Raw genomic sequence first — 17,395 nt, 5'->3', positions numbered from 1 at the left:
GAAACGGGCCTGTTAGTGAATATACCCCTATCGTCAGGATAGGGGTATATTGGGCAATTGCTCTAGGGCCCCAAGCCAGCTGCAGGGCCCCCCTAGGTCACCCGCCAACTTTATTGTCCCTGGGGCTCTTGCAGAGTCTTCAGCAGGATAGTAGAGGCACCCTGTAAGGATGAATTCGGGAGTGCTCAGACTGACAGAGGAGCATGCTTGCCGCTTGTGGACAAGTGAAATGCCAAAGGCTGCAGGGCTCTGGGGACCATAGTTAAGTTAGGGGGTGACCTGGGGACCCTGCAGCTTGCTTGGGGTCCCTGGAGAGAATTTGGCATCAGCCAATGGCACCTTTAGGGTAGGGGGGGGGGAGGTCTTGGGTCTGTCGGGGGGAGGAGGGGGGTTAGTTTGATTTTTCCTGGCCGCCCCATTGTTAGTGCAATTGGCCATGCCTTTTGTTCTATTCTCACATCATGACTAATAGGCAGCCTCCTACGCCATCTTCCTGGTAGACACAGAACTACACTTGTCATGATTTCCAGCTGCTACATACCCCTCTCTCAACAAGACATGTCAATGTAGGACCAGCTGGTTTTAGGTGGATAATGTGGGCAGAGATTCAGCATCACACCTCTGAGTTCTCCTGACTATTGGGACAAATCGGAAGGATTACAATCACTGTAACTAACTCCAGCCGGAGAGGGGAACATTTTACCCTTGTTCAAAATACATATGAAGGTGATCATTATCAGCATAGCACCTGTGAAGAGGTAATACAGCAGTTGAAGGCGGGTCTCTGGTGGGCCTCTCTGGTTCAGTGCCCCAGTGCAGTCCCAAATGCTGCATCCCTATGATTGCAAGTCATGGTCTCTTCTAGAGAGATATGTGCAATAGAATTTCAGGATGCCATGAAACCAATCTCTCTAACCAGGCTTCTGGATTTCAGTCTGACCTCATGGAAAGCAACAGTATTCTTTTAATGTGACCGCAGCCATATGCAATTTAAAGTGTTTCTGCGGGCTGATAAAGGGATTTTCTGTTTCCCTTTAGGCCTCTTTCCCACCAGGACGTTGCGTTTTAGGGGACGTTATGGTAGAATAACGTGGCCCTAACGCAACGCATGGTGGTGTTGGAGGTGGACGCCAGAGTGAGCCGCATTGTGCGGCTGTTGGTGCGCCTTTTTTGTCTCGTACCTTGCGGGGACCACGTGATCGGAACACTCCGCATCACGTGGTCCCGCCAGCCAATCAGCGGCCACTCCAGGAAGTAAACACTGCAGTAGTGATGGGAAGTCCGGCTCTTTTCAATGAATCGATTCATTGAAAAGAGCCAGACTTTCTATCTCTACTGTTCAGAAACGAAAATTCAGAGCAGCAGGACTGAACCTAGTGATGGGAAGTCCGGCTCTTTTCAATGAATCGATTCTGAACAGTAGAGATAGGAAGTCCGGCTTTTTTCAATTAATCGATTCAATGAATCGAGCCGAACTTCCCATCACTACAGGGCAGTGCAGTGAATATTAATTAGCCATGTAGCTAACAATAGCGGTCTCTCCCCTCCTCCTCTCCTCAAAAAAAACCAAAAAAACACAATACTGAGCATGTGCAAACAGTCTAACGAGGTAGAACGCACAGCATGCTGCACTTTTAAATAACGTGCAGCGTTACACTGTAACGCAATGTGGGCACTGTGAACAGCCCATTGATTTTTCATTACTGTGAGTTGGGCTGCGTTACAGGCTGCACTAACGTGCGCCTGTAACGTCTTACTATGAAAGCACAGATCGTTCACAGATCTCCCCAGCTTTTGGCAACCTTGAGCTGCAGATCAGTGCACTCAGTGTTAGAGACAAACTCTGTTATATAGGACTTCCTCCGATGCAGAGACACTTGATGTTAAGCGATGCCCATGCACATGAAAGGGCAGCGCCGGTACTGTCATTTACTGTGGTTTGTGCAAACGCATCTTGACCCCTATTTTTCCCGTTGTTTGAGGTGCCCCTGGAAGGGTTGTTTAGCGTCACAATCCTGTGTCCCCCTCCAGGGGTGAAGAATAGCAAAATTCACTGAAAGCTGTCAAATGCTGATCTGCATGCTTGCTGAAAAGCATTTGAGTGAGACGCTGGGCGGCCGGTTCAGAGGCCTGTATGACTTGGCCCTTAGATGTGTAAAATAAACTGTATTTCCTTATTAAAGCTGCTTATCAAATGTCTATGCATTGTTATAAACTAATGAATATTAATGCATCTTAATAATTGAACACTGCAGAGACACACCCATGAGCCCAAACGTGCCTCTGCCACTACATAACATTTTGCCTTCTCTGATCTCTCGCCAATATTCAGTTGATTATAATGAAAGTGTAATTAGGTCAGCATATACAATCCTACTTTTTTGTTTTTTTATAACTATATGGTTTGCAGTTCTAGGTCAGCTATCTCCGGAGATATTACCTGTAGGCAGAGCAATCACTGGATCCTTTTTGAGGAAGGTATGTTCTCCATTGTACTGGTACTTAAATTGCTAGCAAGTGGTACCTTAAAACAGAAATCCAGCACTTCTTTTATTTTGGGTAGAGAGGAGATGGACTAGAGCCACTGTCAGATTTGAATTGCTCATTTTTGGCTGAATCCAACCCTGCCAATTACAGTAATGCTGGGAATACACAAGTTTTTTTTTTTTTTTTTTTTTTTTTGGCAGATTTACTTTCTGATCGATTTTCCGATCGTTTTTCTGATGGATTTCCATTCACTCCTATAAGAAAATTGATCAGAAAAACGACCAAAATCAGATCGGACCTGTTGGAAATTATCTATCAAGCCATCCCTGCTTGCCAAGCCATCCTCTGCCAAAAAAAAAACTCATGGTGTATTCCCAGCATAAGGGCTCAGTTTACTAATATCTGTTTGGTAAACATTTCATGTGAGGTAGATTAGATCATTCAGTAAAAAAATGTTTTTTTTGACTATTCACTAAGATTTTCACGCATGTGGTAACAGTTCCTCCAGCCCCTTGAAGTCTCTGTGTCCCTCATCGCTGCTCCACTGGCAGCCACTCTTCTGCTTCCATAGTGGCCATGCGCTGCTTTCCCTTGATTTCTGTTCTCTAGGCCAGAAAGTGAGGGACTCCACATCAAGCAGACAGACAAATGCAAAGCCGACCATGGTTCTAACTCCTCTCAACTCTGAGATCTGACGATTTTCCTGTTTGTAGAGATGTTTCTTTTCTCGATTATCTTACAGTAGTGATCAATTCTTGCAATTATGTCCTAGGTTTGGGGCACACCACAGGAAGAGGAGACATCTCAGTCCATACTAAGGTTTGTTCCAGTCAGAGGTTGTTGCTACGGTTTTCAGTACCCAGGGACAAAGTCAGTTTTTGTGCCCCCTCGAGACAAGGTGTGAACCATGAGGGCTCGTTCACACCTAGGGCGTTTTGCATTTTTTTTCAGTGCCGACGTTTTTAAAAAAAACGACCTAAAATCGCTTGTGCAATGAATCATTATTGGATAGTTCATATCAGCGCGTTTCGTCTGCTTTCCGCTCAGTAAAGCGCTGCATGTACCATTTTTAGGGTGTTTTTGCTACAATAGAAGGTATAGAAAAAGTGCAAAATGCTCACAAAATCGCTTTGTGGTGCATTTGCGTTCGCGCTTTTAAGAATAAATATATTAGCCTCAATTCACTAAGCTTTATCAAACACTTTATCGAATGTTTGATAATTTACCTCATGAGTAAAAGCTAATTTGAATTCACTAAGGTGTTATAGAACTATTGAACGTTTTATCGATAAAACATTCAATAAGTCTATAACACCTTAATGAATTCAAAATTAGATTTTACTCATGAGGTAAATTATCAAACGTTCGATAAAGCTTAGTGAATTGAGGCCAATATTGTATTTATTCTTTTCCGGGTCAAATAGTTCACTTCCTGACTTGCGTCAGGAAGTGAAAAAATAGACTCGCTCTGCAAAAGCGCTTTGAAAAGCACTATACAAAATCATAGCGCGCATGTAAGCGTTGGGAGGGGGAAAAATCACTCACAAAATCGCAAAAAGCTGGCATTTGCGATTTTGATTTTAGATGTGAAGAAAGCCTAAGCCTTCATGTTTTCCCAGAAATGTTTTAAGTTTTAGAATAATTTCCAGCATGTCCGATCTGCAAAAGAATGGGATCGATTTTTAGATCGACACTGCACAAAATCGATCCTATTCTCAATCAGGAGCAGATCGGACATGCCGGAAATGATCCTGTGTACCAGGCATTAGAAAGTAGGGAGATATGCAGAAATACACAATCTACTTTGCTGATGCAAACATGGCAAGCACTGATTACAGCAGGGAGATAAAATAAAACAAAACTGGGTGGAGAGCAGGAGGAAGCAGGAAAGAAGAATCATATCCTTCCTACTACCTTACTACTGCAATGCAATACATACAGTAGAACATACAGTCCATAGATGTATGCTTACAATGCAACTGAATTTTCCACATGATGCTTTTGTACGTATTGACTTTTACGCACTGCAACAGATGCAGCAACCTTAAAGAGGAACTCCAGGGAAAATAATGTAATTAAAAAAAAAGTGCTTCATTTTTACAATAATTATGTCTAAATGATTTAGTCAGTGTTTGCCCATTGTAACAGCTTTTTTCTCCCGGATTTACATTCTGACATTTATCACTTGGTGACATTTTTACTGCTGGCAGGTGATGTCAGTGGAAGTAGCTGCTGCTTTCTTTTTTTGGCAGTTGTTGTAAACAGCTATTTCCCACAATGCAACCATGGTCCTCACAGTTTCCTGTAGGAGGGGTTTCACCACAATATCAGCCATACAGAGCCCCCTGATGATTTGATTGGGAAAAGGAATATACAGTATTTCTCAGGGGAAAGGGGGTATCAGCTACTGATTGGGATGAAGTTCAATTCTTGGTTACGGTTGCCTTTGCAATCAACCCGTATGTGTGTGAGTGCAGGACTCTTTTCTGGGGGTCAAATGTCACATAATGGAACTACTGTACTCTTCTTAGCTACTAAAACAGTATAATATAATGTGAAATGATATGACCTATAATACAATTGTAGGAACTGGACAAAGCACTCAAGCCTTCCAGAGATGCAAGCTATCTCCATCAGAGATGATACAGTCTGTGAACCTGGTATGTGTCTTGTAAATTTGAAAGGAAAGGTTATGTATGGAGGGTTCTTTATGATGAAACATGAAGTTGAACTTGACTTTTAAAGCAAACGGAGTACCTATTTTTAGAGAGATTTAAAATGAAACTCCCGCTTAGGAAGGTTCATGAATTACATTTGCTTTGTGTGTGTGTGTGTGTGTGTGGGAGGGGGGCAGCGTTAAATTAACGTACCTATGGGGGCTGCTCTTTAGCCACTCATCTCCATGAGGGCATCCATTTTGCAGCTGTTCATGCTCAAAGACGGGGATCAAAGTTCATGCAAGTCCAGCGCGTCCCCGGCCGCTAGTGTATGCTGGGGAATCTATCGGCAGCTCAAACTACTGATACAGATGCCTCTTACTGCATAATGGATCATGCTGAATCGCGTCAGAAAGGTACATCTTCCGACTTGACTCCAAAGCTATAAATGGGTAGAAGGCTGTGAAAAAGTCCTTTTGATCTGCCACAAAAAGTGTCAATAGCATTGCTCAACAAACAAATATTTATGTTAAATGGAGGTAACAGCAGGAAATTAGCAATTAGTGCCCCTTTAATGGCTAACGGTACAAGATTTCTTTGCAAGCTTTCAAAACTTTTTAAGATTCTTCTTCAGGCATATTACAGAACTGGATCAGAACTTCAGATCCAGTTCTGTAACGTGCCTTAAGAAGAGACATAAAGTTCCGAAAGCTTGCATAGAAATCTTGTGAGCGTGATATGGTGGCTGCCATATTTTTCTCCTTTTAAACAATACCAGGTGCCTGGCTGTCCTGCTGATCTATGTGTCTATAATAGTGTCTGAATAACACCAGAAACAAGCATGCAGCTAATCTTGTCAGATCTGATCTGACAATAATGTCAGAAACACCTGATCTGCTGCATGCTTGTTCAGGGGCTATGGCTAAAAGTATTAGAGGCAGAGTATCAGCGGGATAGCCAGGCAACTGGTATTGCTTAAAAGTAAATAAATATGGCAGCCTCCACATCTCTCTCACTTCAGTTGTCCTTTAAATGTATCACCTAAACAACTTGTGTTGTTATGTCTGGGGTAGTATGAAAATAACTAATGTAAAGATCCCATAGAGCCTCCATAACATGTCTAAGCCATAGCATATACACTGATCATTTTTAATGTTCTCAATTACATTTTAGGACCCCATTTTACTCCTTTTACCATTCTTCCACTTGATGTGCATCTGTGACTACAACGACTTGTTGCTCCTTGTTCCATATGTGGACACATAAAATGGCAGTTGGAGCCCATTTCGCTTGATTGTACTGCCTACAATGCAGGTTACATAATCCTCAGGAGAGAAGCAGTGGAAGCAAGGATTTTTTTTTCTTTTTTAATGAAACCCTTTGATAGACTTCAACCTGCTAAATGAATGAATAAAACGTATTGGAAAGTGATTGTGAAGAAAAATCTGTGAATACAAATGTATCTAATGTGTAAATGAAATGTACCATCCCTTCTTGAAAATCCCTTCTTTGTTTTTTTCTAATTCCTAACTGCTGCAAAGCTGAATTTACAGAAGTTAGATAAAGCTGGTCTGTCTACATACTCATTTATTTGCCTATTATTTTGAGTTCACATTATTATGGTATCTACATCTATTTTTGTGTCCATTACCTTCTTATCAGCCCTTATATCTTGCATTAAAGCAACTTTCTTCTACAGGTCTGTGTGAAGATGCCCAACATTTAATTCATTCACCAGCATGTGAGGTACCAGTAAGTATCTTAATAGTTATATTTTTCTACTTAGCCTTTTTTCATTTCAACCTTCCACTGAACAGAGTTGTAGCAACTCGGGGGACACACATAATTCAGGCACCAGCTACTGCTGGCAGCCAAATTACATATTTTTTTTACCAATTTGTGCAGCGCCCGGCTGAAACTCCGGGTGCCCAGATCAGGCACGCAGCGTTGCCCTAAAATCAGCTGGTTCATTACTCTTTTCTAATAGCTCATACACACGCTTAACAAAAGTCTTTGAAATGCAGGATTATCAAACAACTTTTGTTGTTGAAACAAACCAAAAACAGTTGGATTTACTTGAGCTGCGTCTTATCAGTTGTTTGAACAATAGTTTCTACAACAAAAGTTAAGATAATTGTGCATTTAAAAGACTTTTGTTGAGCTTGTGTATTCAAACCTCATTTGCAACATTAAAGCTGGCCATACACTGGCCCGATTTGCCTGCCGTTTCGACAGCAGATTCGATCACTGGGATCGAAACTGCTGCCAATCATTTGCGCTACACGCCGAATTTGGATCCATTTTGTCCGATCCCGTCGATCGCTCCATGCGGAAAATTACCGCCGATCGCCCGCAGGTAGGAAGCGCGTCGCTAGCGACGTTCGAGTACCCGACGACCGACGCAATACAGCCGCATACATTACCTGCTCCGCCGGCACGACTACCCCCGGTCACCGCTGCTCCGTGTCCACGCTGGTCTCCGGCATGCTTCAGTTCCTCCTGCCCGGCAGGAAGTTTAAACAGTAGAGGGCGCCGGGCAGGAAGAAGTAAAGCATGCTGGACCTGGAGACCAGAGCGGAGAAGACAGCGGAGACCTGGGGACTGGAGTCTCGCCGGCGGAGCAGGTAATGTATGCGGGCATGCGGGCGGGGGAGCGGCGGCAGCACCACCACCACCACAACAGATTGTGAACGGTTTCAGGCTGAAATCGGTTCACAATCTGTTTGCAGTAAAGGTAGCCATACGATCCCTCTCTGATCAGATTCGATCAGAGAGGGATTTATCTTTTGGTCGAATCTGATGGCAAATCGACCAGTGTATGGCTACCTTTAGTCATCCCTGATCCTAATCCTGATCTCATCTGCAACATGGAGCATTTGCTGATGCCTAATCTTAATGCTTAAAGTGTACCTGCCGCGGGGGGGGGGGGGGGGGGGGGGGGGGGGGGACGGTTGGAATGGGGTCAGATGGGACACAGGGGCATGTTCCATGCTCCATGACATGCCTCTGTGTCCCCTATGCTGCTGCTCTCAGCCGTCTCCCACCCCACCCCCCCACTGCGCAGTCAACCTCTAAAATTTGTGACAAGCTGCTTGTTGGCAATCTCAAGAGGAAGGGGCGTTCCTTGCAGGAGAGGCTCCTCTGGAAAGCGCCCACACTGGCGCTAGGAACACACCTTCCCTAGCTCTGATTGGGCAGCTCTCCGCTCCCCCACCTCTCTGTTCTGTAATGAGACACACAGAACCAGAGCTGCAGCGTCGTGACCCCAGGGATCGCGGCACTGATTTTTGTTTTTTTTCTATAAAAAAACTGATGATTGCAGGACACAGGAGTTGATGCCCCCCCCCCCCCCCCCCCCCCATTCAGGTAGCATTTTGTTTTCACAAAAATGCCCACCTCATTTTCCCTTTAACTCTAACCTCCTACCTTACCCACCTTTGCCTAACTGTAACCACTTAGCTGTAATTGTAAAAGCAAACCCACCCCAACCCTATCAGCCAACATGAACCCTCTCACCTAAATGTAGCCATTAATCCAAATAAATTGGAAATCTGGACTTATCTGGTGCTTCCTCCAGCCCCCCCCCCCTCCTTCCTAGCCCACAATGGGTCTAGGGGCGTAGAAATAGCCATAGCAGCCATAGTGACTGCTATGGTGCCCTGGAGGGGGTCCAGATGGTGCTTGATGTGTTCACTATTAACTTTGCCGTGTTGCTCCCCCCTCTGACTTTGTCTCAGTGCTCGTGGACTATACACTGCGTGCATTGTATGAGAATGTAAATTGCTCAGTCAATTCATATTCATAGGTTAAAGGCAGAAAGCATTACTTAAGAGGGCCTAGAAATGATGACCCCATGAAAATTTTGCCATGGGGACCCATTGTCTAGTTACACCACTGAATGGGTCATTAAGATTGCTCACAGTGTGTGCTACCGATATGCCGGTTATAGACTTTTTGCTGCCTGAGGCAAAGTTGTGAGGATGCCACTCCCCCCCCGCCCCCCCCCCCCCCCCTCCCGTTAGGTAGCCTGGAGGGGGTAGCAGCAGGGGGTAGCAAGCTAGCTGGAGAGGGGCACGGATGGGAGTGCCCCAGGTGAGGGAGGGGGGGCCGACCCCCCCTCCCCACCGCTGTGCCCACTGCTCTTCCTTCCCAGCTGCTCCCCCCATCCAACCCCCCGGTCCCCCTCCACTTCCGCCGCCTGAGGAACCTGCCTCACCCAGCCTCATGGGCGGCCCGGGGCTGCCTGTTCCCCCCTGGCCCTTGCATAACCTCTTGTTGGTCCTCTGAAGAATATTTCACCAATAGTAACCTCATTTGATGTATGGCTTGTGTATGGAAAGCTATAATTGCTTGTCTTGGAGAATTGTATCAAAGGCTAAACATTGATCTTGTCTTCGGGGTATTTTCTGGGAGATCAGTGCTGTTTGATGTTGGATTGTTTTAGATTACATAAATGTTTGTAATACATTATCATATTGAGATTGATACATCTGGTACTCAAGTTTGCCTTCAGCATACATTGTTAAGCCGATTATCTCGTTTCTCTGTATTGTTAAGTTATGAGTTATTACAGCGAAATTAAAACTTGAAAATGAACCCGGCGTACATTTCTTGCAACATCAATTGTAAATATTGTTTTGAACTCATTTGGGTCATACTGTTAGATTTATCTATACAATTTAATTATAAACAAAGATCTTGTTACCTAACTACTGGATTATACTTAATGGGTGTGCTTATATAGGGATTTTTGAGGTGATTCTTTCATCCATGTGTGTAAGTAAGCGTTTATTAGATTAAAAAGATAGAAATAATTGTGTTGCCTATGTGTGTCTAGCTTCTACCCTACATCCTAATTAATTTTAGATCAGGATATTATATAAACAGAACATTAATACAACATAGCAGTATTTGTGTAAGGCTCGGTTCCCATTTGCAACGGATCCGTGGGGCACTGAGCGGAGCAGACAGATCTGGGTCCGCTCTGCTCCGTTTTACTGCTGCGTTCACATCTGGTGGCGGATATGTTGCACTGGAAGCAGATACTACTTTTAACCACTTAAGTACCAGCGGCCTCTGCCCCCTTAAGGACCAGAGACCGCCGGTACAAGAAACAACGGAATAGTGATGAATACAGACGAATCGCCACACATACACGCCGCACATCAGGAACCTGGGCCACCCACTCTGCCGTCTCTATGACGGCAGAGTTCCTGTGAGCTGGTCAGGAGCCGCTTTCACTGGTTCCTAAACCTGTCTATCAATGTAAGCCAATGGGAGCTGCTTACGTTGATGGATAGGGTCAGGAGCCAATAAAATCAGCTCCTGACCCGCTCACAGGGCTCCGCCTTTATAGAGACAGCAGAGCGAGTGAGTTGCGGCGGGGAGACAGCAGGGAGATCGTCAGGAGCGACGAAAGCAGCAAGAACGAGCGGCGTTGGTGGATTGAAATCTACGCCCTGGCAGCCAGGTAGCCATGAAAATAGGGCATAGATTTCAATCACTAAGGTCCTTAAGTAGTTAACATAAGTTACTGCACTGCAGTGAGCGGAGCATGCAAAAACTTACTCAATAGGTATGATTTTGCAACAAGTGGAAACTGATTATAGGGAACATTTTTCACCATTGTCTGGCTATTGTTTTAGGATATAAAATTTGGTTGACCTTTGTCTTGCAAAGGGGGCATGAAAATGCTTGCTTGGGGGAGTGGAAGACACACATTTACCACCCTACTAACAACATAGTGTGTTTGAGTATGACAGTGACGGAAGTAGCAGGAGGTAGCAGTGCCATGGTGCTGAAGGACAGCCTTGCTCCCCATTAAACGGCACATGGGAGCAACACTCTGGCGGACAGCTGCTACTGGCTCTTTACGCTTGGCCATCGAAACAGGTAAAGCTGGCAATTGGATTTGCTTGTAACCTTCATGTGATGGCCATGGGATAAATAGCTCCAGGGCTGGGACGAGGGGGTACATCTGGCTTCCTATACTGGGGGTGGGGGTGGTGGTATCTAATACTGGGGGCACATTTTTCTACCAAAAAAGGGGAGGGATAGCTGGCTACCTATACTGAGGGCAGGAGAAGCTAATTCTGGGGACACATCTGGCTACCTATACTGGGGAGGTTAGCTAATACAGTGGGCACATCTGAGTACGTATACTGAAGGCAGGAATAGCTAATACCAGGGCTGTGGAGTCGGTCCAAAAATCCACCGACTCCGACTCCTCAGTTTAGGATTCCACCGACTCCTCGACTCCGACTCCTCTAATTTGCATATTACAATTTTGTTGATTAAAAGTATGTAACATGAAATTCGTCTCTTAACTGCCAACGCTTAGGAATTTTACAAGACAACTGAAGTGAGAAGGATATGTAGACAACTATATTTATTCCCTTTAGACTAAAACTAGTCCTTGGTAAGAGTACTTGTAAAAGGTACAAACCGGAACAAAGAACATCTATCAGGCCCTAGGTAATGTAAGTGTGGGTACATGTAAGAATGATGTGCAGGTACTCTGCAGGGGAATGAGGAGATTCTTCCTCTATTACACATTCTTCATGCACAATCTGAACAAGGTTTAAGGGTGACAGACATTACCTCTGTGTTCAATGTGCACAGCATTCTCAGTGGATTCCCTGCAGCTCTGTGGGGAGTGCATATGTAGAGTATAGTACTACTGTGTAACAAAGTAAACCCGATGAAATTAAAGTTTTATACATACCTGGGGCTTCCTCCAGCTACCTTCAGGATAATCAGTCCCTCGTTGTCCTCCTCCACCACCTGGATCTTCTGCTATGATTCCAGGTACTTGAGCCAGTCAGGCGTAGTGCGCATGCACACACTCCGCCGCCAGAAGCATACTACACCTGTGCAGCACTATTGCGCAGGTGCAGAATGTTCCTGGCTGTGGGAGCGGCATGCGGCCGGACAGCGCTGACTGGCTGAATTACCAGGACTCATAGCAGAAGATCCGGGTGGTGGAGGACAGCGAGGGACTGATTAACCTGAAGGGGGCTGGAGGAAGCCCCAGGTATGTATAAAACTTTACTTTTCATCCGTCTCAGTTACCCTTTAATTTGTAGTCACCAAACCAAAATTTTAACAACATATCAAATTATTTGATTTCACCAGCAAAGGGAGTGCATACATTTGCATAAATCAGCATCAGTGCAGAATTATTTCCATCTCATTGACCATCTCTATTAGTGACACAGCTACACATCAGGCTTTATTCTTACAGCATAGATGTTATTTAGTATATATAAGAGATTCCTGTGTACACATCATATATATCTGACCTTAAAAATACGGGGACTGCTTTATTGAAGCAGCACAAGTAACTAATTTTGATTGGTTTATTTCATTTTTGTGGACTAAGCACAGCTATTACTGTATATATACTGTATATATACATTGTTTTTAATGACTATTATCTGAGAAATAGAACATTTTATCATATTTTCTATTTTAATTACAGTTACAAATTCATTAGGAGTCGGAGCATTTTTTCCCGACTCCAACTCCGACTCCAGGCACCCAAAATTGCCCGACTCCACGACTCCGACTCCACGACTCCGACTCCGACTCCAAAACCCTGGCTAATACAGTGGGCACATCTGAGAATGTATACTGAGGGCAGGAGTAGCTAATACTGTGGGCACATCTGAGTATGTATACTGAGAGCAGGAGTAGCTAATACTGTGGGCACATCTGAGGATGTATACTGAGTGCAGGAATAGCTAATACTGTGGGCACATCTGAGTATGTATACTGAGGGCAGGAGTAGCTAATACAGTGGGCACATCTGAGTATGTATACTGAGGGCAGGAGTAGCTAATACTGTGGGCACATCTGAGTATGTATACTGAGAGCAGGAGTAGCTAATACTGTGGGCACATCTGAGTATGTTTATTGAGGGCAGGAATAGCTAATACTGTGGGCACATCTGAGTATGTATACTGAGGGCAGGAGTAGCTAATACAGTGGGCACATCTGAGTATGTATACTGAGGGCAGGAGTAGCTAATACTGTGGGCACATCTGAGTATGTATACTGAGAGCAGGAGTAGCTAATACTGTGGGCACATCTGAGTTTGTATACTGAGGGCAGGAGTAGCTAATACTGGGGGCACATCTGAGTATGTATACTGAGGGCAGGAGTAGCTAATACAGTGGGCACATCTGAGTATGTATACTAAGAGCAGGAGTAGCTAATACTGTGGGCACATCTGAGTATGTATACTGAGAGCAGGAGTAGCTAATACTGTGGGCACATCTGAGTATGTATACTGAGGGCAGGAGTAGCTAATACTGGGGGCACATCTGAGTTTGTATACTGAGGGCAGGAGTAGTTAATACAGTGGACACATCTGAGTATGTATACTGAGGGCAGGAGTAGCGAATACTGGGGGCACATCTGAGTATGTATACTGAGGGCAGGAGTAGCTAATACAGTGGGCACATCTGAGTATGTATACTGAGGGCAGGAGTAGCTAATACTAGGGGCACATCTGGCTACCTATACTGGGGGGGAGGGGGGGGTTAGTAAATACTGAGGGCACATCTGGCTATATCTACTGTGGAAAGCACAATGGGAAGAGGGGGAGGGGGGGGGGTCCTAGACCTGCTGATCACTCAGAATAGGATATGACCCATTGGAGTGGATTCATTAAGCTCACTTAACAGACAGCCTATTGGGCCAATCAAAGTGTGGGGATCACGTCCATTAAACTCACTGAACAACTCCTTATCAGCTAAATTTAATTTAGGAAGGGGCACTAGGCAAGGGTGTCCTCTCTCCCCTTTGTTGTTTGCCATTGCCATTGAACCCCTGGCAGAATTGATTAGAGGTAGTTCAGATATAAAGGGGTTTCGGTTTGGTAAACTGGAGGAGAACGTAGCATTATATGCTGATGACACGCTTCTGTTTCTTCAAGATTTAGGTCCCTCACTTATAGCAACCATGGATGCTTTATCTAAATTTGGACACTTTTCTGGCCTAGTAGTTAATTGGAACAAGTCTTGTCTACTTCCTCTCGATAGACAGACCCCTTTGCTGCCGGATTGTTGCTCAGATATTCAAATAGTCTCCTCTCTTAAATATTTGGGTATAGTCCTTGCCCCTGATATAGGTTCTTTTGAAACGCTTAATATTACCCGTATACTGGCGAAAATAAGGCATAAAATTAAATCTTGGGCTAAACTTCCACTATCCCCAGTAGCAAGAATTAATTTACTTAAAATGGTCACAATGCCCCAACTACTTTATGTCCTACACAATGCTCCTATATGGCTCCATCTAAAACTATTGATAAAATATTTAGAGACTTCATTTGGGGAAATGGTAGAGTTAAAATTAAATTACAATATCTCCAATATCCCAAAGATGAGGGGGATTTGGCTGTTCCTAATGCCTGGGTTTACTAGCAGCACAGGCTCAACATCTAGTAGGTTGGCACGAAACAGATCTGTTGGCACGAAACAGATTGCTACTTAATGAAATCCTGGGTTCTCTGAGTTTCAAAGCAGAAACTCTAAATCTTATGCAGAAAATATGGGATAGACTTAGAGACATACAGAATGTTGAGGGTTTGACTTCTTTTTCTCCACTTTATAATAATAATAATAGGCTACTTGATTTAAAAGAGCTTTCGTTCCTGAAAAACTGGGCTGGGAAGAGAATTAATTTACTTTCCAAGATTTTAGATCAAGGTCAACTCCACCCCATTGACACTATTGCTACTCTACTGGAAACTCCTAAGTCCCCCCCTCTTGTTTTTTCATTACGCTCAGTTATCCCATGCTCTCAATCACCAAAAACTGTCTGTTAATTTACAACTTTCCCCCACTCCTATATTTAATATGATAAGTCAGTCTACATCCAGAAGTGGGTTCATATCATCCTGTTATGCTTTTGTATTGTCCTTTTTTCTTAAGAAATTTCCACTTAAATGTTTGGCTGGGTGGAGAAAGGATCTGGGAGATTTAAGTGAAGAGGATTGGAGGGATATCCTTTAGTCAGTTCCTTTGATTTCTACAAATGCAACTCAATAGCTGTCACAATTAAATATTATACACAGGAACTGTTTGACTCCTAAGAGATTATATGACATGGGTTTGCGCTCAGATCCTATTTGTGCTAGATGTTGTAGGGACCATGATGGCTTACTTCATATGCTATAGAAATGTCCTAAACTACATAGATATTGGAAAGGAGTGTTTGATACTCTAGATGTGGTATTGGGCTCTAACATTCCAAGAACAGCTCAGAGCTGTGTCCTGGGCTTGGTATCTGGAACAAATTTGGCAGACCATATTCAGCTATTGATTCAAAGAGCGCTGTTCCAAGCTAGAGAACTAATTGTATTCATGTGGAAACAGCCATCACCTCCTACAATTGAGGATTGGCTTTTACAGATGAATAACTACCTAAAAATGGAAAAATTAATTTACACCCACAGAGATGCTCCTCATAAATTTTAAAAAATTTAGGGTTCATGGCGCCGTATTAGGTAGCCACGGCCACAGGGCTCCGGCTCTATTACTCTTTTTTTCCACTTTCCTCCCTTGGAACCGAGCCGAAAGCCACCCCAAGTGCTCTCCTATGGCTCACCTCGCCATCGGTTGTATGGGCGTTTCTCTGGCTCCCGGCGCACACCAGCACTGCTATGAAGACCGGCTCCCCACGTGGGTAGTGCGCACGTGACGCCGGTGCTCGGCCACTGCAACAACCACAGCGGCTCCCGATGTGATCTAGCCGCTGCTCCAGCTCCCCTGCCGAATCCGTCCGGAGTCTAGCACTCGCTCCAGCGGGTTGCCCAGATCCTGCAGACGCACGCTGGGCCACACACAGAGTCACTCAACGGCACCGGGACAGTTCAAGGATCCGAACGCCTGACTGCTTCGCTCCTACTCTAACATTCAGCCTCCTTCGGCAGAACCAAACACCTCTCTGCATCCACGCGGTCGCACCATGTGGCTATCAGGACGCCATCATCCACGTGAGGCTTTGCGATGTCGGAGGCTCGGCCGCCCACGTGCTGAAATAGTAGGCTGTGCATGCCCGCTGGATACATCCATCTCTTTGCTGCTGCCTGGACGTCGGGGTCTCAGCTGCCAAGTGCACACCTAGTGCAGGCTTCTAGCTCTTCCACTCCATCTGACTGCCATTTCCTAGGCTGCTCTGCATGCTACCAGGACAGCAGCCTCCAGTACATTTTAAGCCAGCAGCAGCCTGTGGGGGTCTGTCGCCTGGCCAGGGGGGATGCAAATCCAGGACACTAACCAGCCAGCAAGTACCATGGGGATTCAACTTTTCTCTCTTCCTCTTCACTTCTCTTTCACTCTGTCGTGCACCGAGGTCTGACTGTGGGGCGTCTGATTCATTTATCGCTGCAGAGCGTTTGAGTGCCATAGACGGCAGCAGATTGCCCCCAGGTCCTTCTCCTTGGCTAATCTTATATGTATCTTTTGTATCTACTGTATGCCTACTACTGTATGCTTGCCTATTCTTTTTACTGTAAGCTTATGCACCATACTGTGTAACTGTACCACTGTGTGTGCCTTGCACCATACGTTTGTTACCGTACTGCTGTGTGTTACTGTATCATGACCGACCCTGTAGTGCCAAAACCAATTCCGGGTACAACCCTGTTGTACTTGGCGAAATAAAATCTGATTCTGATTCTGATTGATACACCTGGGTTGGCTGACTTTGAGCTGATTCGTAATAGATTATTTGGTCCCACATCTTAAGTCCTTGTATTTTAATGTGAAGGTTTCAATAATTTACAAAGTATCTGGGTGCTTGGTGGGTTTATTGTTCTGCACATTCTAATGCTGTAATTTATGCATAGAGTTTTTTTTTTTTTTCTTCTTTGCTAATATCCGTAATTTGTATCTTGTGCTGGTTGGTGACGCATTGCTGCATCAAAAATTGTTTTTGTTCCATTTTTCTGCTTTAATGTTTTAATAAAAGCTGATTTAAAAAAAAAATCACTGGATCCGCCGGGGCACAGGGCGGGTTCAGTGGAGTGGCCATAACTTAGGACGAGTAAGTTAGTAGCGCAGGCTACGCTGCACTACCACGCGTAGCGTGAGCATAACTCGCGCTCCTCTCATTAATTAATGAATCCCTTCATTAATTCATTAATTAATCCCATTGTGTGTAGTTCCCTGAAGTTTGGAATCTTATGGGTTGAGGCATAGTTACTAATAAATGAACATTCTTGCCAAGACTGTCAGTCAGAG

At 44.6% G+C, this 17,395-nt stretch overlaps 1 protein-coding gene across 5 annotated transcripts in view; it reads left to right on the top strand.

The window, feature by feature from the left end:
- Nucleotides 1-17,395, top strand: part of ANKRD31 (ankyrin repeat domain 31) — a 249,855-nt gene that overhangs the window by 62,102 nt on the left and 170,358 nt on the right. For all 5 annotated transcript variants that reach the window (XM_068248640.1, XM_068248656.1, XM_068248648.1 and 2 more), the window contains 4 exons: nt 2,411-2,478; nt 3,260-3,306; nt 5,074-5,147; nt 6,844-6,896. In XM_068248640.1, the coding sequence (XP_068104741.1) occupies nt 2,411-2,478; nt 3,260-3,306; nt 5,074-5,147; nt 6,844-6,896 (242 nt within the window). The remainder of the gene's footprint in view (nt 1-2,410; nt 2,479-3,259; nt 3,307-5,073; nt 5,148-6,843; nt 6,897-17,395) is intronic.

The sequence above is a fragment of the Hyperolius riggenbachi genome, chromosome 1 (assembly GCF_040937935.1).
Source record: "Hyperolius riggenbachi isolate aHypRig1 chromosome 1, aHypRig1.pri, whole genome shotgun sequence".
NCBI lineage: Eukaryota > Metazoa > Chordata > Amphibia > Anura > Hyperoliidae > Hyperolius > Hyperolius riggenbachi.
This window is presented reverse-complemented; position numbering and strand designations above follow the sequence as displayed.